A 26,587-nucleotide genomic window follows, 5' to 3' on the forward strand; every position below is an offset into this window, starting at 1 on the left:
TGGTGATAAGTGCTGCTTTAAAAGGCTTTAATGCACTGTGCGGGACTTATAGCTGACAGATGCTGATGAAGAACTAAAGCTCTGTTGCATGTCAGTGATTTTCTTTGGCTCGTCATGTACAAATACACACACACACACACACACACACACACACAGGTTACGTAATGAAGTAGGACGTTTCTAGAGTTTTCTGTTATCTCGATATTTTAATTCCCCAATTCTCTCTTTTTTTTTTACGACATTTGATCGCAGCTGCTGGTAACATTTATCCACACTAAAGCTTTAATAGGGATCAATTTATATTAATATCAACAACAGTTCAATACCAAGACCTCCTGCTTGTGTTTCATCAAGAAAGAATTTGAACTAGAACTCACAGTGTTTCACATAATCTTCAACTACGAGGTTATTATCTCTTTTTTTCATTTAGAAAAAAATATCTTGTTTCACACACAGTTACATCAGTTAGTCAAAGGAAGATGCTCTATAATCTGGACGATAGCAAATCTTGAAACAATTGGATTTATGAACTCATGACAGTGAAGAAGCAGATAAACCACTAATATGCAGAGAGCTCTTAGAAAGAGATAATAATCTTGGTCTTGTTCATCCATCCATTCGTCCATCCGTCCGTCCATCCATCCATCCACCTATCCATTCGCATTCATCTGGATTATCTTCTTATGAGTTCCCTTATACACTGTTGAGCTCAATCTATCTTATTCCTAATCTCCATTCATTAACTAATGTGCTCCAACTTTCCATGCATTCCTCATTTTACAAGCAGTAAATAAAAAAAGAAAACTATCTGCTCGCTGTTCTCCAAAATAATCCTCAGTTCTTGGCTGAAATCCAAGCAGCCGCTGCGGGCCATCACTCTGTGCACGTGTGAGCCGTGTTACATGTTTGTGCTAATACACACACGTCCTAGACATTCCCATATGGGGAGTGTGATAAACAATAGGAAGCACATGAAGTGCAGAGGATTGAGGACAAGCCTACATCAGCACCAGAGCAGACGAGATCAGAGAGAGAGAGAGAGAGAGAGAGAGAGAGAGAGAGAGAGAGAGAGAGAGAGAGAGAGAGAGAGAGAGAATAAATACGGGGGGATTATTGGAGATGTCGCATACATGGACAGAAAACAGTGTCGGTTTAAAAAGACAAAAGATGCTGCCGCAGGATATGTGAGCTTTACGATACTACTGTGTCACATCTATTATGTTGGTAACATCCAAATAAAAGAAAATACACGTCAACTTGAGCTGCAATGAAGATACAATGATTTAATAACTTCCCGTGTTCACCTGGGTAAATTAGCAGGTGTGTGAGGGTCACTGCAGGTAGCAGGAACACACAAAAGCAGATGGAAAGCTGAGTTGTGGATGCAGATGTGGGAGGAGGGATGAAAAAGATGGATGGGGTGGGGGGTAAGAGAAGGAGGAGTGACAGCGGCGGGAGATACGCCTCAGATTATGAACTGGTGTCAGATGCTCCAGAAACGGATAAAGAGGCGGAGTGGACGCGAGCGTGGCAAAGAGAGAAAGAGGACGCCTGTGTGCATGCAAGCTGGGCCGCAGAGATGACTGATGTGAAGAGCGTGTCGTCCGTGGAGGTGCCCGAGGGGAAATTAATAAAAAAGGTCAGTGCATGGGGAGTGGTTTGCCAGATCTGGTCAACTGATGCTCCCACAAAACTCCCGTGGTGGTCTGAGATGTTCGCACGAGTCCATGAATATCAAGTCTGAACTGTGTGACGTTTTCTCCAACCGTTGTATTTTCTACTCCCGTCAGGGTTCCATCAAGAAGAAGATCGAGTCCCTCCGGCGATGGAGCTCAGCGAGTATAAAGAGACCGCAGAAGTCAAAGGCCAAGACCCTGAGTCTGTCGTCTCCCGTCGGAGACCCCGACGACCTGTGGCTGCAGGAGGGGGACCGCAGGAAGCTGCGCCCCATCGTGGACTCCGTCTTCGGGCAGGTAGGAGGCTGAAGCTGAGATTCTCTCAACTGTTGCATTGCAAAATGGCCAAACGGGCGTCTGCATGGAGTACCGTGTTAATGCCGAGGGTCCTCAGCTGTTCATTCATGAAGTGAGACAGCAACCAAGAGGCGTGATTGTGAACTATCGTTTTTAGACGGCTGAAACTTCACTCTACTGAAATGCTGCGAGCGGGGCAAGCGCACCACGGCAGCAGTGAATAGTTCTGCACATGCTCAGTAGATGGACAATAACAACCATGCTTACTCCAGAGTGTCGTGACTCCCGGTCCAACTTCTCCCGAGACTTGGTAGTCTTATAGTTGACTGTCACTGTAACAACAATCTAACTTGGTCGTCTGTCTATGCGAATGTCTGTGTCCTTCCATTGTTATTGTTTATAGCGTACTGTTCACTGTGTGCATGTGTGTGTGTGTGTGTGTGTGTGTGGTTTCATTACAAAAACATGCCGCAGCATCCACTGATATGCAAACGACACGAAAACATAAAAGCAATGCTTTTTCACTTGAAACGTTGCGTAAACACGGCCTGGTTGAGTGTTTCTGATGCATCCAACTTAAGCACAATGGATTTTCTTCACTTTAGTGTGTTGTCATAGAGGAAAAATAATCCATAGATGTGAAGGAGATTTATTTAAAAACTTGTGTGTTGCGAATGAATCATGTCTCATAAAAAGACGTGACAATGCAGTTAAATTTAGGGTCATTTGTTAATGTAGAGGACCACTCTTGAAAACACCCACCAGGGGAAAATCAATAGATTTGTCTTTAGGGCTCCTCCTGAGTGGTAAGAGTTGCAGCTCTCTTGGTGAAAATGTATTAGAAATTAGAGCTACGAGACGTCTAAAGCTGAAAAGGCAGGATTGCTGTTTTTGTCTGAATCAAACCAGAATGAAGAGGAACATTTCAGCATCAGATGAATTACATAGGAAAAGCAGGATGATAAGCTCCGGTTTGTAGATTGGAGATATGAGTTACCGGGAGCAAGGAAGGCTCGGATCCACACTGGAATGTCCTCTGAATATCCCTCTGACCCCGGTGTGACCACGCTCCAAAGACAAACATGACAGGATTATTTCATTCCCGTTTCAAGTTGGTATGAACAAAAGTGGATTTTTCAATAAAGAGAAAAACCCACATGAGACTGGTTGGTTTTCACTCACAACAGTGAAAAACATGCAGATGAAACAGAACAGTGAACACTGAAAATCCTTTGGCACTTGCCAAGATTTTAAATCTTATTTTCAGGCATGATAGATAATTTGGCTTGTGTTAACAGTTATTTCATTCAATTTTTTGTACCTGATCTTAAATCTAGATTTAAAAATCTTATCAAGTCGAATTTACTCCCTGCATAGACAGATAATTCCACACAAGTATTTTTATTCACAAACTGAGTGTTTATATCTACCTCTTTTACAGAGTATAGACTGGGAGTCATGACACTGTGGAGGCAAACATTGTTGGGAGCCGTTTCCAAAAAGTTTAGTTTTCAGTGGCTCCGAGCGTCATTGTTGTGTAAACTGACCCCCAAAACACTACGTAAAGTTTTCTGTTTTCACTTGTTGTTGTGGAAATTTGGGCCAGAGACTGCATTAATTGTATTAGTGTTTGGTGTGTGAGATTCAATTCTAACATTGCAAACAAATAAAGTAATGGGGGGTTAAAATGCAGGCTTCTGAGCGTTCACGTGTCTGTATAAAGGAAAAATACTAGAGCACCAACTTTCAGAACAGGTCCATATGTTAACGTGATAAAAAAAGAAATAGTTACTTTCTTTCGGCTTCAGGAGGTTTAAAAAAAATAATAAAAAATTCCCCACGAAACATATAGTGATTATTAAAAGAAAGCTTTTTCAACTATTAGATGTATGTTTACACTTTCAAACATGATTTTTTTTTAAGCCTGAAATTGTCTTCTTTTTGTTGGTTTTATTGGGTGCTGACAGTTACAAGTCACACTGTATATTTGTGGTGCTTTGTCTCACTGATGTTTATAACATTGTTTGATATTGTGAGAAACGTTAAGCAGCTTAATGTGTGAATGAAATAAATCCCACAAACATTTTTTTTTCACTGAAGCACGAATCTTGAATGTAAACTCTGTTGTTCTTTCCAGTGATTCCATGGCCCAGTGTGGGCGTGGTTAGCACCGTTAGTTCTTCTTCTCTAGAGTGTGAATTATTCCGTGACGGACTGGTGAACTGTGTCAGCAGTACACGATATGAAGCTGGGATTCATCCAGCAAATACAAAACCTCCAACCTCAGGCAGGCGTCTGCAACGTTCATGAGCAAAAGAGTTGCTTTTGTCATTTCCCACCAAAATAAAAAGTCATCCGGAGCTGCAAATCGTGTCAAACCTTTAAAAAAAACACGGCTCACGAAGTTTGGTCTGATGTTGCACTAAAGTTTCGTTTGTACAATTTATCACAGTGAACCTTATCATACATCGTGAGCGGTTTCTTTTAATAATGTTTGGCAGTTTCATCTCTTTCTAAAAAGATTAACTCTTTTGTCTCTTTTAGCTTTTTCACGTGTCTGTTCCCTTTTTTTTTTATTATTATATCAAGCAGTTTTAGAAATGTAAATCTTCTATCCTTATTTCAACTTTTTTTTCACCATTTCTGGCAGCTTTTGTTATTATAGGATTTTTGTTTGCTACATGTGGTTTTTTTTAGCATTTTTATTTTCCTTTTTAGTAATTTCTAGCAATTTTAGCCATTTTAAATGTTTCTTGCCTACATTTTCTTGTGGGTTTCATTTATTTATTTAAGAAAATGTAGGCAAGAAACATTTAAAATGGCTAAAATTGCTAGAAATTACTAAAAAGGAAAAAGAAAATGCTAAAATTTAAAAAAAAAAAACACAAGTAGCGAACAAAAAAAATATATCAATATATATCAATATATATATAAAATTTTATTATTTAAAAAAAAAATGTATGTTCTTTTTTAGATAAGCAATAGGACACATTTTGAAAATGAGTCCGGTGTGTAAGTAAGCAAACATTTAACAAAAAAAACAATAAAAAAAAAAAAAGATTTTGTAAACTCTTCATGGAGCTGCAACTGATGAACTGAAGAGCCACATGTCAAAAGTCTCTATAAAAAGAGCTTTTTGTTTCCTTGGATATCTTTATTCTCCCGTCTTTCACGTCCCTGCTCGCCTCGCTGGGACGAGTCGCTTCTGCTCGGAGCAACAGATGGACTGAATGATGAGAAAGTGAAGGATGGAGGGGGCGACTGGGATGAGCGCTGGGACTGATGGATGACTGTACATCACAGAGACGGAGAGACGGGATTGATTACAACGTAAAGAGATTAGAGTTCAAATGAGTGAAAGAACAAGACATTCTGTGTTTATGGAACTTCCAGGAACTAAACTGCGTTCAGTCCAATCTCAGCTGAAATGTTTTAATCAGTTATAAACGACACGCAGTGACGCTGCACAATAATCTGAGAGTTTAATGACTCGGATTAATGTTCAAGCTTTTGACAGTCAGATACTGCAAGTTAACACTTCTCAGCATCATATTAAGGCAAATGAAGTGAATTACAAACAATTGTTGTTGCTGCTTTTGGCTTCGGATGAAGTTCAGAAGTCAAATTGAAGCTGAATTAAAAAAAAAGGCAGGAAATTCGAACTAGATGTTCAAATGTTTTCATGCCTGAAAAACAGAGAAAACAATAAAAATGGAACGTGAAAGCACAATGTTTGGGAGGAGTGTAATCAGTGGATGTTGTGGTTTGCTTTGTCTTCTGAAAAGTGTCTTATTGCAGTTATTTTTTTTATTCTTTTTTTATAAATAACATTTATATGGTGTATGGCGGTAACTCATTCGAAACGTGTAAAATGATTTTGTTGGTATTTATAGTTGGAACGATTGAAGATATTTTGATACATGAACAAACAGCAGGTCTGAATGACTATGGCTTTGTTGCACATGAGGCAATAATGGGTGTCCCACAGGGTTACATCTGGGTAATCATCACATTCAAGCTGATTAGCGTGAGTGTGAAAGAAACTTTGACATCATGTAACATCCCACACATGAGGTGTGGCTGTGTAATCCAGTAACAGTGGTTGGTTTTATCGGGACGCATGTGAGAGTTAACAGGCAGATCTGTGGTTACCTAAAGTGCCTGAAGAGTCCAGGGGTACATCTGAATACTCCCCCCTTTCTCCTTTCCTATCGACTTTTCCTTAACCCCGTGGATGACGTCACGGGATTAAGGAAAGGTGTTAGGAGGCCTTCCTAAAGGCGTTAGGGAAAGGCGATCACGGTGTTGTGACCGTGGGACTGCACTTTCACTAGGTGACTTAATAATGATCCGACGGCGGTGCAGGTGAGTGACGTCCGCCGTGGTGAAAAAACTAAAAAATTCAAAAAATGGACAACAACAAGTGCATTAATAACACTTTCCCCTGTCCCTCGAACTACTGATATAATCTCAAATATCACAAAGTTTGAATTGAAATCAAGGGAAAGAAGCTGCCAGGTGAATAAATAACCAATCAAACTGAAAATAGGCTGCACAAAATCTTTACTTTACTGTGTTCCTTTTACAACATCTGCATAACATTGAAAGTTGGGATCTGGCTTTTAGATTATTTAAAAGTTGTTCAAGGCAGATTATTACATTGGTAACGTAACATCATCTGCTTTGAGTCATCGTGAGTTTCCCTGAACGCTCGGATGAGCAGGTCCCTTTAAATGTTGCCGCCTCGGCTAAAGGAGGTTCTAAAGGAAGCATGGAACCTCCTTTCCTTTTCCTTATTGAGAATTCCAACGTTCCTTATCATGGCCACTTAAACACTTCTGGGGTTAAGGAAAAGGAGACAGGAAAGGCAATAGGAGAGACTATTCGGATGTACCCCATGTAGTAGCTTTGCTTCCTGTTTTCTAACTCGCCACACCTGCACCTCATTACAGATCAGCCTCTACGTATACACTCACTCACCTGTTGTCTGCTTTTCTTTCAAGTCATTCCGGCATCTTGGGTTTTGTGATTTTTCTCCGGCTTTTGATTCAGGCCACGTTCACGTTTAGTGTCGTGGATTTTAGTGGCTCTGCCTCATTGATGGACTCTCGTGTAAAATCCCTGATTTAAATAAATAGTTACAATTCTGAGCAGATTTATTACCGTCGGATCTTCGTGAGTGAGTCTCTGATCTCGGAAGCGTTGTCCCATTTTGGGGTTTGTTAGTTTCAGCTTTCACGTCGTCGAAAATCCTTTATTTAAAAGCAGAATCAAACTAAATAATTCAAAATGAAAATCCTAAGCCAGCATGCTCATTTCACAGGACGACTGGGCGCGTGCGTGTGTGTGTGTGTGTGTGTGTGTGTGTGTGTGTGTGTGTGTGTGTGTGTGTGTGTGTGTGTGTGTGTGTGTGTGTGTGTGTGTTGGGTTAATAAGTGACCGTACATTACCTGTAAGGATGAAGAGTGTATGCGATTGCCCCTGAGTTGGATAACGGCTCTACAGAAGATAGATTGGTTAAAAAAAAAAAAACTAAATAAAAACACGCAATAAAAATAGTCATGAGCAGCGGATCTGAATTGAGAATAATTACTCCAATTGTGTACATTATTGTAATTAAAACATGCAGATTGGGATTCACAGGGAGCTGATGAGAATAAACCGCCGAGGACATCGTTATTAAAAGAAGAGCAGCTTTAGTGGACAGATTTAAAAGTGGGTTAGTTGATGGCTCGTAATGACTGAGGCAGCAACAGTTATGCTTCATACCCACAGACAAAAATACAAGCAGTCCTGACCTTTCCGGGAGTTTCAATCCCTTCGTCCTCATTTTTTTTGTTTTTTTGTTTTTTTGTTTTTGGAGAGGACCTCTAATCCAGAGGACCTCCAGGACCTCAGAGGAGACTCAAATCTGACATGAAAATGCATGAACCCAATCTGGACAGGTGCAAAAGGCATTATCCTCCTTTTGGGAATGGGTAAGTGGGCGAGAATCAGAGCAGTGAATGTGGGACAGTCCAGAGCGCCGCATGTGTCTGTAAAACCATGTCAGGACGGAGAGAAAATCCTTTGTTGATTGAATCGGCACATCTTCTACATGAGATGTCTTGTTTTTTCACACAGATACCGAGTGATTTTGTTTTTAAATGAAAAAGAAAAACAGACTGAAGTCCCGAAAAAAGTTTTTTTCAGCTTCCGATTTTTTATTTTTTAAAAACTAATGTAGCTTTGAACCTTCAATATATATAGAGAGAGAGAGAGAGAGAGAGAGAGAGAGAGAGAGAGAGAGCGAGAGAGCGAGAGAGAGAGAGAGGTTTTTGTTTTTTTTATCCAGTTGCTTCATTCATCAATTCTTTTATGTTTTAGGCCATTTCATCAAAGTTGCTTTGACTGCATCCCTACAGATTTAATTTAAGGTTGAATGAATCAATGAATTTAAGAGCAAATGTGCTTGCTTTGCATGGAGCAACTAGATGGTGACTGATTTCAAAATCATTTTAATTAGTTGAAGAGCCTCTAAAAAAGAAAAAGGCCCAGAAAACAGTCAAAATGTATTAGGGAGACATCGGGTACAACATTTTCCATTAACTCAAGTGGAAACCGGAACGTTGTTGTGATTGTTGTGTTGTTCCGGTCTGGGCGGGATTGCAGTGTCTCTGGGTAAATGATGTCATAATGTTCAGGTTAATATCTGAATGCTTGGGTTGAATTGCTCCAGTTGAGTCATCATATGTTTCTTTTCTTTTTTTTTTGAAATAGCCTCCACAATATTACAGTTTCAAGAGCACATTAGTTTTAGATGGGACATTTCCCATCCGCTCGCAGTGTTGCGTTTGGCTCAGAGGATGACTCAAGACAGACACCGCTTCAGGATGAGCAAGGGTATTGATCTTCATTTCATCCTTCCAAGTCAAAACCCAAATAACTAAAATACCAAAGTCCTCTCGATCACAGGAGATTAGTTAATTACCGAGGCACCGGAAAGCTGGAGACATGAACACCACCTTTACAGATTTTTAAGTGAAAACGCAAAACTTTAGTTGAGTGTCCGTTTACACAACAACGGTGCTCGGAGAGACTGAAAATGCAACTTTTTGAAAATGGCTCTCAAGGTGGAACTTTTTAAAGATGCACCGGCTTTGTCACTTTTTACCGTTGTCGTGGAAACGGACATCATTTTCAAGATGCTGTCATGTAAATTAGGCCCGAGACACGAGGGAGCTACCAACACAGCAACACAGGATGAACCAGGACACACAGAAGACACCCAACATAAACCACAGCCACCAGGTGGCGACAGCCACACATGCAGACACAGATGAAACACATCAGGACTGGAAACAATAATCAGACATGAGGCGGGAAAGTCAAGGAGAGCCACAAAATCACACACAAAACTTCACTTCGACCATGACACGCCGCTGCATGATATTTAAATGGCAGGTTGCACATGAATCCAACATAGATTGGTTTCACAGAATAATATTTATGTTGATGACTCATTAAATGATGTTTAATCGTTGAAGCTTAAAAGAAAAGAAGAATTACTTTTGTAAGTTACATTTTCATGTTTCAATCCCACCATAATTTGATTACTATTCCACTATTTTAAGATCATTTCATCAGTCACTGAGTTTATCGTGTGCCGTTACAAAATGTTATTTTATTAAAATGTTTGTTCTTAAAAAAGATTTTATTTAAAATGAGCTAAAGAACATTAAAAATGTCCTACATATCTCTGCAATGATTGCTTTAAATATATTTATTATAGCAATTTGATGCCCTGATAATATGAAATATTCATTATGGCAAATAGTATTTTCCTTGACGAATTAATGTATTTAAAAGAAACATAGTACAGTAAAGAGAAAATACTGTTTTTGGAGAATTTCTACATATTTAATATCACAAGGCAAATATTAAGGCGGTAGATCATTCATAAAAGTAATGTATTTATGAATTTAGGTTGTAAAAATGCGGATAAAGGTTGTATGTTAACTGTAAATATATTTAGGAATACTTTAAATAAAAAGAAGTGAAGCAGGGGTGAAAATATATCAAGTTTTTAATCCTTTTTGAATTTATTTTTAAACACAACATTGTGAGATCATTATTTATCATATCATCACAATATTTTTCTGTCACTAAACACTTGTAAATGAAACTGAAAGAGCTTAATGTCATTTCATTTTGTTGTGTTTATTCTGCCGCTTTCAGCTTAAATACACAAGAGGCGGACGGCTCTTCGTTAGTACAGCTCAAAGTCATCTTTACAAGATGCAACTTCATTTTTTTCATCTTTAGCTCAGCTTCTCATCTGTTATCGAACATATATTTTCCTTTTCCAGGGCGATTATCTCACATTTAAGGTCAGATAGCTTCGGAGGTTGCGTATGGATTACATAGAAAATGTGGACAACGACTGAATAATGTGAGCTGGTCTTCATTTTTTCTCAATAATAGATAAGACAGTTTCCAGACTCAGAAGTCACAGGAAACTCACATCGCTGTAATTCAGAAGTATTTGAACGTACCTTTCTTGGTATGTTTCTTAAATTCTGTAATTTTGCTCATAGTTAAGTACAATTTACAGCATGTAATTTATTTTTCTTACTTTTAAAAACACATGTTGCTTCTTTATGTACCAAAAACTACAGAAATCTGCATTTCGGCCGACAGTAACCTTAATATTTTCACAGAAAAACTCCTAAATTAATTGTTATACTGTGATTTTATTATACCGACCTATTTTATATAGGCAATAACCTTTATTAACATATTTCTATAGTGTAAATTTGATATATTTTTATGTTTATCTGGGAAATTTGCTTTGAATATAGACATTTTGTACAGCTTAATTAAGACAAGTACACATTTTCAGTGTACAGAGTACAGTTGAAGTATAGTGTGGCAGAGAGGTGATTAAGCCCCTGATGTGAATCAGGTGTGCTGCCTCACCTCTCCGCCTATAAAGGAGGAACCGTCTGGACACACACACGGGGTGTGACAGGCGGGACTTAACACAGAGACACACTGAAGAGCCGGAAAGAGGCAGTCGTGTCGGAGTGTGTGTTGTTTGTGTGTTCGTTTGTGTGTTCGTCACATCACAGCAGGGTGTGAATTATTGTATTGGAAGAAAGGAGGAAATCCCCTCTGGTCTATGCACCCAACCCCCCCACCTTCGGAAACGTACATGGGACACCATCCCCATTTGTTCCAAAGGCTAATTTCCAACTATTAAAAACTTTATTTATTTCTTAAATATTAAACATTTCCTTCACAGTTTGTGGCAGGAAGAAAAGCTTTCGTAATAAATACTCTTCAATCAGTCATTTGTGAATTTCCAAGCCACAATTGTTATAGATCCTTATTGTCGACATGCTCAGTCACAATTTGGACCCTGGTGATCGGTAAGAAAAGCCTGAGTTCTCCGTTCCTGGATAAAACTGCACATATCAGAACAATTCTGCTCAGAAATTGGGAGGGAAAAAGGCAACCAACCTGTCAAGCATTATGATGACAGAGAAACTAATGTAAAGGGATAATATTGATCAGTGTGAGTGCCACACATCTTCAATCTTCATTAATATAGAGACAATTTGTCACCAGACAGGGATGAATGGGAAGTATGACTTCTATTAATCCTCCATAGGCCAATAGATAATATCTGGTTAGTGTAACGCTGTCATCGTGTTACCTGTATTCACAATATTAGGGTGATGAAAACTATTGGTATGAAAAGTATTAGTCACAATAACTCAAACACTATCATGTTTTGAAATGTTATGCTTTCAATAAGCATCTAAATGATGCTTTGAATTGCAAACAATAAAAAAGTGTAGTACTTTTTGATAATAAACAATGCAAACGAGGCAAGTCTATTTGCATCTAATCAGTTAAATACAGGTTCATTTCTTTTAATATATCTCATGATATTGGATGACACAAATGTATTGTATTGTCATCTACAATGAATTGCATTTTTTTAAGCTCTTTTATTGTGAAACAAATGTTTTTTTTTTTTTTTTTTTTAGGTCTTTAGATATTCCTCAACTATAGATCAGGGGTGTCAAAGAAAAGGTCCTTTTTACACTTCAGTCTTGAATTATTAAAGTCACAGTATCATGATGATTCTGTGTTTATTGAGGTTTTCCATCTGTAGAGTTGAGCGTCTGTAACCTACTTCCCTCACACGAACTGATCGGCAGCCTTCGTGATGAATTCGTTTGTGTGCCAACATGTAGGAACGCAGTGATTCGCCTCATCTGATCCAAACTGTCTGACCCAACCTAGAGTGGGGCGGCGAGTGCTGCGTAGCATGGCACGGAAAAAAAAAAAAATCCAGACTTCTGGAGTGTGTCCATCATGTTGTTTACTGTCCCGGCGTGGGTTTCCTGTTGGCCCAGCTTCCATCCTCGCCTCTGGGGCATCTGTTGTCGAGGCATTGAGAGTTAGTTCTCGCCCAGCTGCTCTGTGTTTTTGGGGCGTTTGAAAGCTTTGTGTTCACACTAGGTCTCCAGATCAAGATTGTATTTGAGAGTAGAAAAAAACAAACAAAATCCCCATTTTTGAAGGGGGGATTGAGGACATCAAAAACTGTGTGTGTGTGATCCCACGGCTTCTTCTGCAACTCTCACTCCAGAATTTCCTTTTAATCCCTCATTGAATCCATTGTTCTAATCTGACGCATTTTACACTTGTTTGTAAGAGAAAATCCTTTCAAGAAAAACTGAATCTGGCGTTTCCTGATCAACAGTGTGTACAGCTGGATCCAAGGAACATGCTATTATTAACAGACGTTTAAGATTTAAATCCCTTCGTGATGCTTCATCCTGCACAAAAATATATATTTTAATTTTATTAAGTATCTACAGTTTAGTTTTCAACCATTGATTCGTCTGAATGTGCTAAATGTCACTCCTTTATGCTCTCTGAAATATACAAATGATTCTTTCTTTCAAATCAGATGAAGGCGTGAGACTGACATCTGCTGGTAGTGCATGAGTATTGCAACTCAATGAGTTCATAGTCTCTGTAGTCCACAAAATGCCGCGCCCTGAGTCGATATCAGTGGTGTCAAGTAAACTCTTTTTATATTGTCTTTGTTTGAAATCGATAATCTAATAATCTCAGGGGATTTATAAAGGTCTTCCAACATTAATGCACACATTTCTGCAGACATTTGAGGATAATCACATAATTAGAACAGATATAGATCAGAAAATACTATATTAATACCAGTCATTCAAATTGTGATAGAAAAATGTTTGCACATATATTACTAGTCTAGATTAAATGTGTTTTTATACAACTGTTAGGGTTTTGTTTTATTTAAATACAAATGTATTTATCTATTATTCAATTAAATGGATTACAATGTTTTTTTTACATATTCTCTTGTTCTTTAGTCTGCAGTTTGCATTTAATCTCCCATTTTTTTTAAACAATCTCTATTGTTGTTTTTTCATTACTTTTGCTTGGTTTAGTTGGTTTCTATCCTATAAATTTAATTCAATTTTTGTTTGTTTCTTTTAACTCCTATTACAATTGAGTTGGAAAGTAGAGCATCCAGCGTCTGCTCCAGGGATAATAACTATTCAAATCACACAAATAAGCAAAATATGCTCAAACTTGAGAATAAAAGTTGTACTAAACCTGATTTCTGCACAGCTGGTTTAGAGTTACAAATGGAGCCAACGAGTCATAAGCAAGAAGGACATTTTAAACGTGTGATCCAAACTGATCATTTGCCCTTCATGCCGTTCTCTATGTGTCTTTACTTCATATTTCCATTTTCATCTATTCATTCACTCAATCCTGACTGTCATTCATACTTTAGACTTATGAGCTTATTATCTCTGCTGATACTGAGGTTACACCCTCGAACAGCCAGAGACACACAATCACACCTAAAGGCGGTTAAAGATCACCATACATGTGTTTGGACTGTGAGGGGGAGGCTGGAAGAAAATTCACATGGGCACAGGGAGAACATGCAAACAACCCCCGGTCCAGAATCAAGATGGACAGATAATCACACATTCCCACATTCAAACACTTTGAGTCACTAAAAAACCGTAAACGTACATTTTGGGGCATATGGAGGAAACCAAAGCATGCACAGTGAGAGAGAACATGCAAACTGCTGCACCACGTCTCCCAAATTAGTAAAAAAAACTCTCCGTGCACAGAAATTCTTTATCAGTGAGTTTCCAAGCAAAATAAGAATCACTGAAGGAATAAAGAGCAGAAAGTGAGGGAACAGATGGAGGGAAGCGACTGATCTAATGAGTGAATATTGAGAAATGTCGAAAAATGTGCCAGTTCTCCTAAAATGACCAGTGAGGATTAAGGCCGGAGGCGCTCAGCGTTGACCTCACTCAAACCGCGCTAATCTCTGGCAGACATACAACACGACATGATTAGTCCCATCAGACCGTCAACATCACACTGATGTTCATATCAGATGCAAACATACAAACTCACACGGCACTGAACTGACTGGCAGAATCAGAGCGGTAATAGTAAATAAAGAGATGATGTCTGTGAGAAAGTCCACACTGGGAAATGTAATGCAGTGATGAGTTTCCAGCATGTTAATCCATAAACGACCAAGACATTTATACCTTTTAAATTAGATTGTTTTTTATTTTATTTACCTTCATTTAACCTTAAGATAAGTGCTTGAAGTGGGTTAAGAGTCACAGCCTCCAATACAACAAATAAATGCTTTTCAGATACCATATACATATTTAGTCCCACATTGGGAGGATTAATTGTTCGTGTCTATTAAACAGTTAAAAAGCTGCAGTGATTGAGTCCTGATGACTGAGAGTCGAACCCGGATGGAGACGGTTTTGCCAGTGCAGTCGTCCCATTTTTGCTTTAGGCCCTTTTTACATGACGTTTCAAAAAAGCTTCGCATTTACACAGCAAACATTTTGAAATGGACATGGAAACGGCAGAAACGCTGAAAACATTTTATTTTTCATGTTGGGTCACAAGTGGGAGCCTTTATCGTCATCATCGTCATCGTCATCTGTTGGTCGTTTAAGTAGTAAATTGGAAGTGGAATGACAAACAGTGAATGACCACCCAGACTGTGTGGAGCTGTCGAAGTTGCATTCATCCAGCAAACTCACACACTGAACATAAAGTTTATATACAAGTTTTATCCTGATGTTGGTTTAATCCAAATGATCCCATGTGTACTGGAGTGGCCTTCACTCATGTTCCACCCTCTGCTTGGGAGCGTTTCTGTGCAGAGCTTTGCATGTTCTCCCAGTGCGTTCACAGGGTTTCTCTCTTCTGGTTTTCACTCACAGTTAACAAGCATCCAGTTTAGGTTGAGTTGAGGCCACCACTCCCTGATTAATAATGTTTATTTATTACCAATATGAACGCTTTTAAGGTTGAATCAAACTCTTTTAGGACACTTAGAATTACACACATGCAACACAGCACTTAATTATGACACATTATTACCTTAGCCTGATGACATAAAGATCTGTCAGAGAAATAACATTTCTGTGTTTTGTTTAAATTGCCAAATTTATCATGAGTATTCAATGATTGACTGGATTCATTTTTGATTTTATGGCTGTTGAATTGTCATAATTTGTGCATGTTGTGAGGGCTCCTGCTTGTCTGCAAGATAGGATTGAATATTTGGCATTTCTGTTTTGTATTGACGGTGTTGAGAGGCTCTCGTTGGCTTCATGAATCACTTTGATGGACTGTATGTGGACAAGACGCTCTATTTCCCTGCGCTTTGCGAGTTTTGCGATTTTCCCTGTGGTGACAGGGTGAGAACAATGAGGTCAGCAGAGGTCGTAGGGAGTTATTTCTTCTTTTCACTTTCTTTTAGATTCTTTCTCTTTGTCTTTTTTTTTTTTTTAACCTTTCACTGAGATTCTATTTCTTCCTCTTCAAAGCCCCAATATTCCCATGGCCTGTCAACATGGCTCGTTCCATCTAATCTGAAATGCCAGGGATTAAACCAGCAGCCAACCCTCCCTCTATAATTCTGCCATCCTCAACCCCCTTAACTCCTCTCTCTCTCTCTCTCTCTCTCTCTCTCTCTCTCTCTCTCTCTCTCTCTCTCTCTCTCTCTCTCTCTCTCTCTCTCTCTCTCTCATTATGCCAGAATAGTCATTTTGAGACCGTAGGCACGATGTTTCCGAGGCGGAGAGGGGTGGAATGGATTGGATTAAGGTTGGTCCAAATTCGAGGGATCACTGGTGGCGAGATGGGGTGACAGAGAAACAGGAGGGGGGGGGGGGAAGAAGAGTGTGTCTGTTTTGTGTGTGTATGAGAGAGGGAGAGAGAGAAAATGGGCGAGTCCTGCGATCAGAGGGCGAGCCCGGCAGCAGCAGGTTGTTTCAGCCCAGATTTCCAGCCCTCTCTCACCCCCTACCTCGTCAATCCCCCAGTCGCCCTGCCGCCGTCCCACCAACATCACACTAAACATTCCAAAGCTCATCATCAAAGCAGCCTCCACCAACCTATAGGATCTCACCGTTTAATGCGGCGCCAGACGCCCACCTCACCTCTCCGCCGGACCACCGGGATCTGGGATTGTGGCACATGTGCTGAGACGAGCCGTGGTGGGAGTGGGAGCGTTCGCCTTCAGCTCACCAGGGGTCGCGTGGCGGGGTCGTCCTCTGGGATGCTCTGGATCTAATATGGACTTTGGACTCTTATGTAACGTTTGAGCAGAGAAAAGGGGACAAAGAGTAGAAACCTGAGAGGAGGAGAGGGAGGCGGGGAGGAAGGCAGGGTGATGGGAAACATCAACAAGGCATCTAAAAAGAACAGTAAGAGAAAAACGGTAAGAATTCAGTCATTTGATGAATGTGGGATTTAGTCACATGTCTGAAGATTTTCTGTTGGCTGATGACAAAAAGTGTAATTTTAGAGTACTGATGTGTTACGATGAGAGAGTTCTTATTTTAATAAGTTTATAACCTGGTTTTGTAATCTTCTCCCCCAAGGGGAGGTCACCCATAGAGGGAAGCGGTGCCCCGCTGGCGGCCGCTATGCTGGGGGGCCTGGGTGGTGGTGAGGGGGAGGAGGTGGACACGGAGGACGAGGAGGAAGGAGGGAGCGAGCGTGAGTTCGATGAGCCGCTGTGCGCTCTGGTTAAGAACTGCAACATGCTGCACAACATAGTGGGGCCCGCCTGTATCTTCCTCAGACAGGGCTTCGCACAGAGCCAGCTTGTATGTATCTCTCTCTCACACACACACACACACACACACACACACACACACACACACACACACACACACACACACACACACTGATTTCTCCTTCCGTTTTCTTGTCATAATTGAAAAATTTCGAGTGCAGGAAGGAAGGAAATGAGACCATCTCCTGACATATGAACTTTTCTACCACTGGAATCGTTTCAGATGGTAAATTAAACTCTGTAATGGAGCTACCGGTTTAATGCTCAACTCTTCTGTCAGATCGATGCCTCGTGAAGGGGAAGTCGATGGCACAGATCAATAACCATAATTTCCCGGCTAATTGCAAAGAGCCATTAGAGCAACTGTCCTTCTGAACACATACTGAGTGACGTCTCGAGGACAAATACTGGAATACTGAACGATATTAATATGTAAAGTGCTTTTACGTCAACTCTCTATTCTCTTATTATGGTCTCTAATTGACCTGGGTGTGCTTCATGCAATCATTAGTTTTTGAAAACAACAAAGAAATTAACTTACGAGCAGAGAGTTCAGTTTACTTTCAGGTTAAATACCTTGAGAAAATATATTCCCGTCCACTTTCACAGTGTCTTAGTGTTGGTGACATGAAGCAGAGATCAACAACAATAAACCCTCAATCAACAAGTGACACAATTATGTTATTTCAACATCATTTCTTTTTCTTAGATAACTTAATCATAATCACCAAAAATATGTTTTAAAACTAATAAAGAAATTGCAACAGCATGCATGAACTAATAATACATCTTCGAAATCTGAAAATAGTGACAATAACATGGATTTTGGGCTAATTAAATAAATATACACATGTGTACACTATACACGTTACATTCATGAGAATTATTAGGCCTGGGATGGTATAATGGCCGTAATCTAATAATATCCCAAAAAGTCAGTGAGGTTAATGAATAAAAAAAATAAAAAACTTTGCAAGAAAAGAGAAGAAAAAGAAGAAGCATTTAAGAGTATAGGATTTATTACCAAGATGTGGACATATTGGTATTTATTTGTTCAAGTTAAAACTGCTCAGATTTCAGAGAACAGATCGTTGTGTTCAGGGATTAAAGTGTAAACAAGACTGATGCAGAACAGTAATCGTAGCTGAGCTATACATTTCAACAAATCAAACCTTCTGAAGAGATATATTCATGTTGAACAGAACAGGAGTCAAGTCATGATTGGACCTTTTTACAGGAGGTTTTTTTGTACGGCCACTCGATGATCGTTCACTTCTCGAGTCATATTTAGGTACTTTTATACTTTTTTTTTGTGCAAGTAACACAGAATCCCTGGAGACACAGCCAATTTAGTTACATAGGTGTCTTTACAACCGGAGCCTTTCTGTGTGGAGTTTGCATGTTGTCCCCTGTGTGTGTGGGGGGGTTTCCTTTGGGTACCCTTGATGGATGATGAGGTCTATAGAATTACAATTAAGGCTATGGTATTATATCATATCGTTTGTATCATTTCATTTGACATTTTATTGAATCATATCGTTGGTGTCGTACCGTATCATCATATAATAAAATATGGGACCGTATCACAATGTTATTATTTGTATCACATCATAGCGTATGGAATTGCATTACATTGTATCTTATTTTGTCATACCTTATTGTACATTACCTTATTATGTCTTGTCTTGTATTAATGTTAAAATACAGTATTAGCGGTCTGCAGGATCTCACAATGGATTTTTATTACCTTTTGAACAAGATGTGTCCCATTCACACTTCACAGAAGATGAGATTACTTGCTATATGATGAGGGGCTGAGAGTTTGTTAACTCAAGAGAGTGCATGTAATGTGCAAATACCTTCCAACAGCGTGGCCATTGGTTTAATGAGTGTGTGAACGATTCGGTCAACATTCTAGAATATGGGTTTATCTGCGGTAAACTGTTCACGAAGTTCACGGTGCTTCACGTCCTTCATAGAACGGTGATCTCTAACACATTTTACACCTAATGAGTCAAACGTTATGAATGGACAAGGCGATTATCATCAGTATAATGGAGGATCTGCAAGTTGCATTCTTAATGGCGTTGTCTCAAGGCAAGATTGAATCTTTAATTAGATACCAACATTTTTCTATATCTCATATATTACAAATTAAAACAGTGTTTCCCAATTCTTTTATCCCTTGATACAGCCTCTTCTACCAATTGACAACAGCAGGGACCTTCAAACAGAAAGCGAAGTGCGGTGTGCTTGGTTGGCTTCCGATTCTAAAGAGTGGATTTCATTGACGTCTCCTCAGTAAACTCTGTCACCTTGGTTGTGAACCAATGTTACCGAAAATGTTCCTGATCTTACTTACAGCCCCAGAAAGGTTCAAATGTTAGGATTCCTCGATAGAGTATACAGATTAGTGCACGAGATGGACAGAACGAGAGTGATCGTATGGTTTTTACTGGATATTAATCCCATAATACCCTTTCTTGCTTGAAATGGTGAGCTACCCATAAACACCACCGCAAAAGCTTCTTCTATGTGTGTGCATTTTAGTGCATTTTCTAGTCTCTTAAAGCCACATGTCAGAGCGACATGATCAACAACGTATTCTGAGTCACAAATATTTACCCAAACTGTTGATGGGCAGAGGTTTTACCTGCCCCCGTCACTTCATTCTGTGCAGGTGTTTGTTTATTAGAAAGCTGTCAGGACTTCTGTGCAGATGTCAATAAAAAAGAAAAAATCTGCGGCAGATAGGGAAATGAAAAACCGATAAGCCTTCGTGATTTGTAATACAATTTACCGCTGTAATCTCCCTGCTACTGTTCTCTCCCTGCATCCTTTAATCCCGGCCTGTATTATTCCTGCTGCTGATGTCACAGCCCCGCAGGACACATTGTGGACCAACTCATCCCAGTGTCACACTTTGAGCCACGACAATTCAACGTGTGTGGGGTTTAAAGCATCTTTTCTCAGGTGTTTCTAGGGCCTTATTCAATTGTGTGTAATCAAACAGCCTTCAAGTGTTCGTAACTTGTCGGTCAGAATCAAACAATGACAATTTTATCTTTCTAAATACAGCTGTAGATTTTTATTTTTGTTTGTTTATTTTCCTCCGAGTATAAGCCACTTGCATAGAAAACTCTACAGGGATTATTTGGCATTATGGAGTATTTGTAACAACGTGAGGGATTGAAGAACCAAAGATTTTGACGTATTTAACCTCTTCAAAACATTGGTGGTTCATTTCTTCTTTACCTCTCATCACATCTGTTTCCATCTCATCCTCCTCTGCCTCCCCCGCCAACTATCTCCATGTTCCCCTTTACTTATCCTTTGTCCAACAAGTCCACCATCTCTCCTCAGATCTCCAACTCTCCTTGCTCTTATCTATACACTATCCAAGAAACCTCCTACCTGAGAGGTTATTTGTCAACATTGAAAACAGAAAGTTCCTTTTATAATTTTGTTTTATTGTTCCCAAATCAGATCTTTGAATTTGAGTTGGATTAATAATAGAAGATGAGTATGAAACGGTAGTTATTTTATTCTTTTGCATATTTCAAGGCTTGTGCGGTATGTTCACAGCAGATTGAGTAGCAGCAGGCTGAGTTTGGACATTAGATCGTGAAGCAGACGGCCACAAAAGTTCAACTTGACTGAGATCAAAAACCCAAAGGATCCTATAATAGACTCTCAGCTTGAGCAGAACATGGAGGTTAAAAAAAAAGAGAGACGCTTCTCAGGTGTGAAGAAGTGAGAACACGAGAAATAATTTCAAGCTTTTTCTGTCATTTGACTGAAATAGAAGCGTGAAGGAATGAACATTGAACCCGAATGACTTTTTCTTTATGTGTTTCCTGTCTTGTCTGCACTCGCTCGCTGCAGGACCGAGATCTCCGACCGGAGGAAATGGAAGGTACGATGACATCAAAAGCTTAATCTGAATCCTCACTTCATCTTCATCCTGAGCTCCCTTCTTTTCGGACCTTCTGTTTGACTTTAACAGTCTGTGAGCTTTTATATGCTGCCCAGAATTCAAAAGTATTAAAGAACGTCCTGCACTTTAGACACGTTTCCCTTTTTTTTCTCTGTGGCTTGAATTGTGCAAGATCAAAGTGAGGGATTAAACAAATGAAAAGATTATTCTTTATAGTTTAAACACAGATAACCTCCTTTTATTGTTCAGTGGAACTCACTTTTAAGTCACAGCACAATTGCTGAAATATACTTCAAAATTGTGCACAAAAAATTAAGTTACATATGTGAGAATCATGCATTTGTGGGATGAACATCAAAGCAGAGTCTTTAGATTGTGACTACGGAGAATATGTCAAATGCTCCCTGCCGATGCCAAACGCACCTTACAAACACAGTTTCCTTACAAAGAAATAACCATGCTTTGCAATAGTGTATTCATTTAGAATTATTTTACATTTATTGCACATTTAGGTTTAAATATAGAGTAAACAGTCATTGATCTTTTTTAATCTGGAGATGAAATCTGGTCACCATGATCACATTTACTGCTGTTTGTTTCTGTACATTGCGTCCCATTTTTCTGCAACACATCAAAGAAACCCAACAAATATCTGCGAAGCAACTCAATAGAAAAGTGCATTCATTTGCTTTACCTCAGGCTATTTTCCTGGTCATCTAAAAGAAGGGTTACAACTCATACATTTTGTTATTTTGCTCTGACTCTGATGATGTTGTCCACATCTCTAAAGAAGGGAATGTTTATGTAACATGCACCATGATATTTAGGAGGAGGGGTATCATCTAAAAACACATGACTCATTAAAGTCATGCCACAAAACTACACGCGCAAATCCAAAAAGATGGCCCCATAATATATTTTATAGAAATCCCTTACTCAACTTTTGCATTTCACAACCTTCCTGAAGTTTCTGCAGTAACATGGATCATTGTCATGAAGGCCTGTGTTATTTTCTCAGAATACAGTGTCTCTGGGTAAATGATATCGAATCGATACTAGGCAATTGTTCAATGTGACACCCATTTTTCCATTTAATAAGAAAAGATTGGTTGACTTTAAATTTGATCGCAGTGACACTTCCCAAAAAATGTTGGGACATGGGGATACGACAGGATAGAAGTTAAAGTTGTACAAAGAGGAACTACTTTGAAGTCTTTTTGCAACCATCAGGTTAATTAGCAAAAGTGTTTGGAGGATTTAAAACATCTGCTCCCAGCCAGATGTCTCTTTCAGGAAAGGCTTTACATATTCTGGCATCACAGTGCTGGACACCATACGCACCACGATGCTCTGCCTGCAGTCCAAACCTTTCACAGACCCAGAACATTGAATGCATCATGATGAAATACTATTTAAGAACTATTTTTTTTTACAAAACTCCTTCATTGAATTTCCAAATTCCAGCAGTGTTGACTGGCAGTTATTGGGGAAAAAAAAAAGAGAAACCTGAAGATTCCTCTTAATATGAAATAAATCCTTTGATATGTGTTGCTTCCATCATTATAAAGTCTAACTTTAAACATCTAGTTTAAGACTAAATTGGTTGATTGTTGCCTTTCTGTTTTCAGTAACGTTTCGTCTCAGCCTTTTTGGAAAGAAGATTGTATTTTGATAGATGTGATTGCGCATCCACTCAATGTATCGTGAGTGCTACATTACCGAGAGCAGCTTTTAGCACAAAGAGGTGCTGACCGTTTAATTAGCTATTTCCAAATTGTTTGTAAGTTCTTTTAGCTGTCAAATGATTTAACCACTGGGGGCAGAATTCCAACATTTTCCTCAAAGAGTGTGCGACACATCCCTGTTGCCACTTTCAAACACTTATGAATCCATCTGCGAGTCGTTGATGCAAGCAAAACGTCGTCTCACGTCTCAAGCATGTTCATTCTTTGCAGAGCTGCGTGAGGCCTTCAGGGAGTTTGACAAAGACAAAGATGGCTTCATCAGCTGCAAGGACCTGGGCGAGTGCATGAGGACGATGGGATACATGCCCACAGAGATGGAGCTTATAGAGCTCAGCCAGCAGATCTGTGAGTTCTGCACACAGACTGACGAAGCATAAGTTTAATAATCCATAAATCTTCCATGTATTTCGGTGGAGGGCCACCAGGACCAGTTGTGATCTGAAACATCTGGTTGCCCCAGCTTTTCACCTGTTCATCAGCAAATATAAAGAAGCTTAATATTGAAGATTTTGCAGTATGGATTCACCGATACCACTTTTTTAAAGTACAACCTTTCGCTACTTGCTGATACTGCGTATCGATACAAGTAGTAAATGTCATAAAGCCTAACTCATACTCCATGCGCAATAGTGTTGCCACGAACCACCTCTGCACAGCCTGAGTCGACGGTACACAAACCTCAACCGTCTCAATGACCTCAACCACAACTATCTTTCACCTCCTCTTGATTTTTTGGGCAGAATCGAATTTACCGTCTGTTTTACTGAGTGATACTGCTATATCAGTGCATCTTTATTTTCTTGTTTGGTTTGGACCATAATCTGTAAAACATCAAATATGGGCTTGCATTCAACAAGACATTCACTCATTTAAAAATAAAGTTAATGTTATCTCACCCTGTGGTCTGGATTAAAATGTCTGGACGGGCCTGTTGTGTTGATTACTGAGTAATCATTACTCAAACATTAAGTCATTGCTGTGGTCTGATATACGTCTTTGCTTGCCCTCTAGGTGGCGGCCGAGTCGACTTTGAAGACTTTGTGGAACTGATGGGTCCCAAAATGCTTGCTGAGACTGCAGATATGATTGGTGTTAAAGAATTAAGAGATGCCTTCAAAGAGGTCTGCAACATTATCCCTTCACACATGAACATAACGCATCAAGTGGGGAATGTGGTAGATTAGTCATTGGTGATGAATAATACACTTATAGACGGGCAGGTCATTACTCTTTTAGATGGGTTACTCCGATGGTGAATAGGGAAAGTGTGAAACAGCTTATTCTTTTGATGGACTCTTCTTGCTTAATGTTATTTGGTGGATTGGGGGACTGAAGAAACGAGACATATTGACAGTTTGAAAGTGTATTAACTCAACTTGCGAACACTGCAACAGGATGGATCCATTTCTCTAACCAGCATTTCCTCAGAGTCAGTCACTGTGGATCTGTTGGTCTTTCTGCTTGCAAGAAAACAACAGTGGCAGACTCTGAGGAATTCTTCAGCCAATGTGGTTCTGCTGGTCAAGAAGAGGTCCCTCAATCTCATCTTCTAAATGTTGTGTTTGGCTGATATGAAATCTGCTTCCAGGCCTTTTCATCCTCTCTACTCCTGGTCTGTAGTGTAGAACATATTCATCATTGAGGTTAGAATTGTGTCCTGGAGTGGTGATGTGGGATAAAATCCTGGTTGTTGAATCTCTTTGATAACTTTCTGCATTGATTGCAAATCTCCGGGAGTCCTGGAAGATTAAAAACAAAAGTCTCCCAACATGTTGCATCCCATACAAATCTGGCACTCTTGAAAAAGGAAATGACTGTTTTGGTTGGAAAGTGTAGTCATTTACTTTCCCGCAATCCTGTCTCAATACTTTTCCCCCGAAGGTAATAGTAAAATGTAACCCCCTTTTTCCGAACCGAATATTAACCTTTCGTTTGATATCTAGTTTGACTCTGATGGCGACGGCCAGATTAGCCTCGGAGAGCTGAGGGAAGCCATGAAGAAGCTCATGGGAGAGCAGCTCAACCACCGTGAGATCGATGAGATCCTGCGAGATGTCGACCTCAACGGAGACGGACAGGTGGACTTTGAAGGTGAGCAGATGATATTTTCAGGTAAAGAAGCTGATAGAGAGGAAATCTAGAGGAACATCCTCCGTTCTGTGCCTCCGTTCTGTGAGCGTGTAGAGGTGGTCAGTTCATCACAGGACAAACAGAGAGGCATACAGACCCCGTTCCCACGACAAAGTTTCATGTAAAAAAGCATGATTGGGTTTTTGTTCCAGAAAAGTTTTGCGTTTATGGGGCAACGTTTTTTTTGTTTCCACAGAAACGGCACAAACACTGAAAACGAAGTAGCTGGCATATTGGCGTAACTATACAAGTTGGCGCTTTTGGTTTGGAATTTTGAAAACGTGTTTTTGAAATTGCTTTGTGGTTTGATGGGCCCAATCGAAGCCCCTTGTAGGCCGATTATGGCCCACGGGCCTAACGCTTGACACCCCTGACACATATTAAACCCTTAAGTATGCAGACTTCACAAAGAACGGCCGCCATGCTCACAATCAAACTCGGGAGTTTCTTGCTGTGAAGTGAATGTCCAACTTCTATTTAGCCAAATAAAGAACTCAAAATATGAGACAACTATAAAAAATAAATAAATAAAAAAAACTTTTGGGTAGATGGGTGTGTGTTTGGATGTGAATAAAAGAATAAAACTGTATCGAGCTTAAGGGTTTTCTTTCTTCTCCTTTCACAGAATTTGTCCGAATGATGTCTCGCTGACTCAACAAACCTCAAACTACTGCACTAAACTCAACAAGGACCAGACTGCATACCATTAATGTTCTTTCTTTTATGTACAAAGGGGTCTAAATGTTTGTAATTTACCTCCATCGACTCTCAAGTACAAAGCAATCCCTTTAATGTGTTTCTGTTTTATCAATGTCATGTCATTTTTTTTCCTCTAAAGAAAGACTATCGAGCGAGCAATGTTTCACCAAAGCGCTGGTTTCTTTAGATGGTGAATGAAGCATAATTATGTAAATTTTGTTATAAAGATTTAAACAACAGACCTCTACTTTAAATATAGAAGATACCTTCAATATATACTTTTTGTTTGTTTGAATCAGTTAAATTGTTCAGTATGTTTATTATGTCATCGGTCTTGATTATGAAGGGATTATGTAGCTAAATATAAATAAGAAGACTGTTATAAGCAATAATACCACATTCAACATTGTCAACTGAACTCCTGTTAACTGTGATCTGTGTGGTAGTGTTCTGATACAGATAGTTAAAATGCTTTGTCGTTCAAATGTCTGTACGATATTATATATTTAAATATTATATGGTTTAAAAAAAAACCCACATGAATTCAACTTTGATTTATTTCAACCAATGCAAACAGATTAATTCTGTTAATTTTAATATATTTTTTATACCCATTGGATTAACACAATGATACAGTAAATTACGGTCTCAATGTAAAAGGATACACTCACCTTGTACTGCAATTTACGTCACTAATATGGTAAACATGACACTCACAATAAACCAGTTTTTACTGATCAGATAATGTCCAACCTTATCGTGTGTGTGTGTCTGTGTGTGTGTGTGTGTGTGTGTGTGTGTGTGTGTGTGTGTGTGTGTGTGTGTGTCTTTTCACGTCACTCTCGTGCAACTATAAGCACACTTTCTTCTTCAGAAATATAGATCAGGGCAATTTTAAGACATATTTACATAA

The 26,587-nt window shown here is 39.3% G+C and overlaps 1 protein-coding gene across 2 annotated transcripts; it reads left to right on the top strand.

Annotated features, from left to right (window-relative positions):
* The first annotated feature begins 1,473 nt into the window (after positions 1-1,473).
* cabp2a (calcium binding protein 2a) lies at positions 1,474-26,430 on the top strand. 2 transcript variants are annotated; one of them, XM_080462806.1, is made up of 7 exons: positions 1,474-1,639; positions 1,791-1,973; positions 21,049-21,079; positions 23,056-23,190; positions 23,857-23,966; positions 24,789-24,936; positions 25,601-26,430. In XM_080462806.1, the coding sequence occupies exons 1-7, from the start codon at positions 1,580-1,582 to the stop codon at positions 25,624-25,626; spliced, it is 693 nt and encodes a 230-aa protein (XP_080318932.1). In that variant the 5' UTR covers positions 1,474-1,579; the 3' UTR covers positions 25,627-26,430. The 2 variants fall into 2 exon arrangements, with proteins under 2 accessions (XP_080318932.1, XP_080318931.1); XM_080462805.1 differs by lacking the exons at positions 1,474-1,639; positions 1,791-1,973 and adding exons at positions 16,321-16,803; positions 16,967-17,194 and having other exon boundaries at positions 25,601-26,424.
* Positions 26,431-26,587: the final 157 nt, after the last annotated feature.

The sequence above is a fragment of the Lipophrys pholis genome (assembly GCF_963383615.2).
Source record: "Lipophrys pholis genome assembly, chromosome: 5".
NCBI lineage: Eukaryota > Metazoa > Chordata > Actinopteri > Blenniiformes > Blenniidae > Lipophrys > Lipophrys pholis.

Bases quoted from the DNA above. Each gene is read 5' to 3' on its own strand.
- cabp2a (XM_080462805.1), top strand. From the start codon at position 16,756: ATGGGAAACATCAACAAGGCATCTAAAAAGAACAGTAAGAGAAAAACG. The intron at 21,080-23,055 runs GTACGATGACAT...CATTCTTTGCAG, and splicing joins CCGACCGGAGGAAATGGAAG to AGCTGCGTGAGGCCTTCAGG. The intron at 23,967-24,788 runs GTCTGCAACATT...TTTGATATCTAG, and splicing joins TAAGAGATGCCTTCAAAGAG to TTTGACTCTGATGGCGACGG.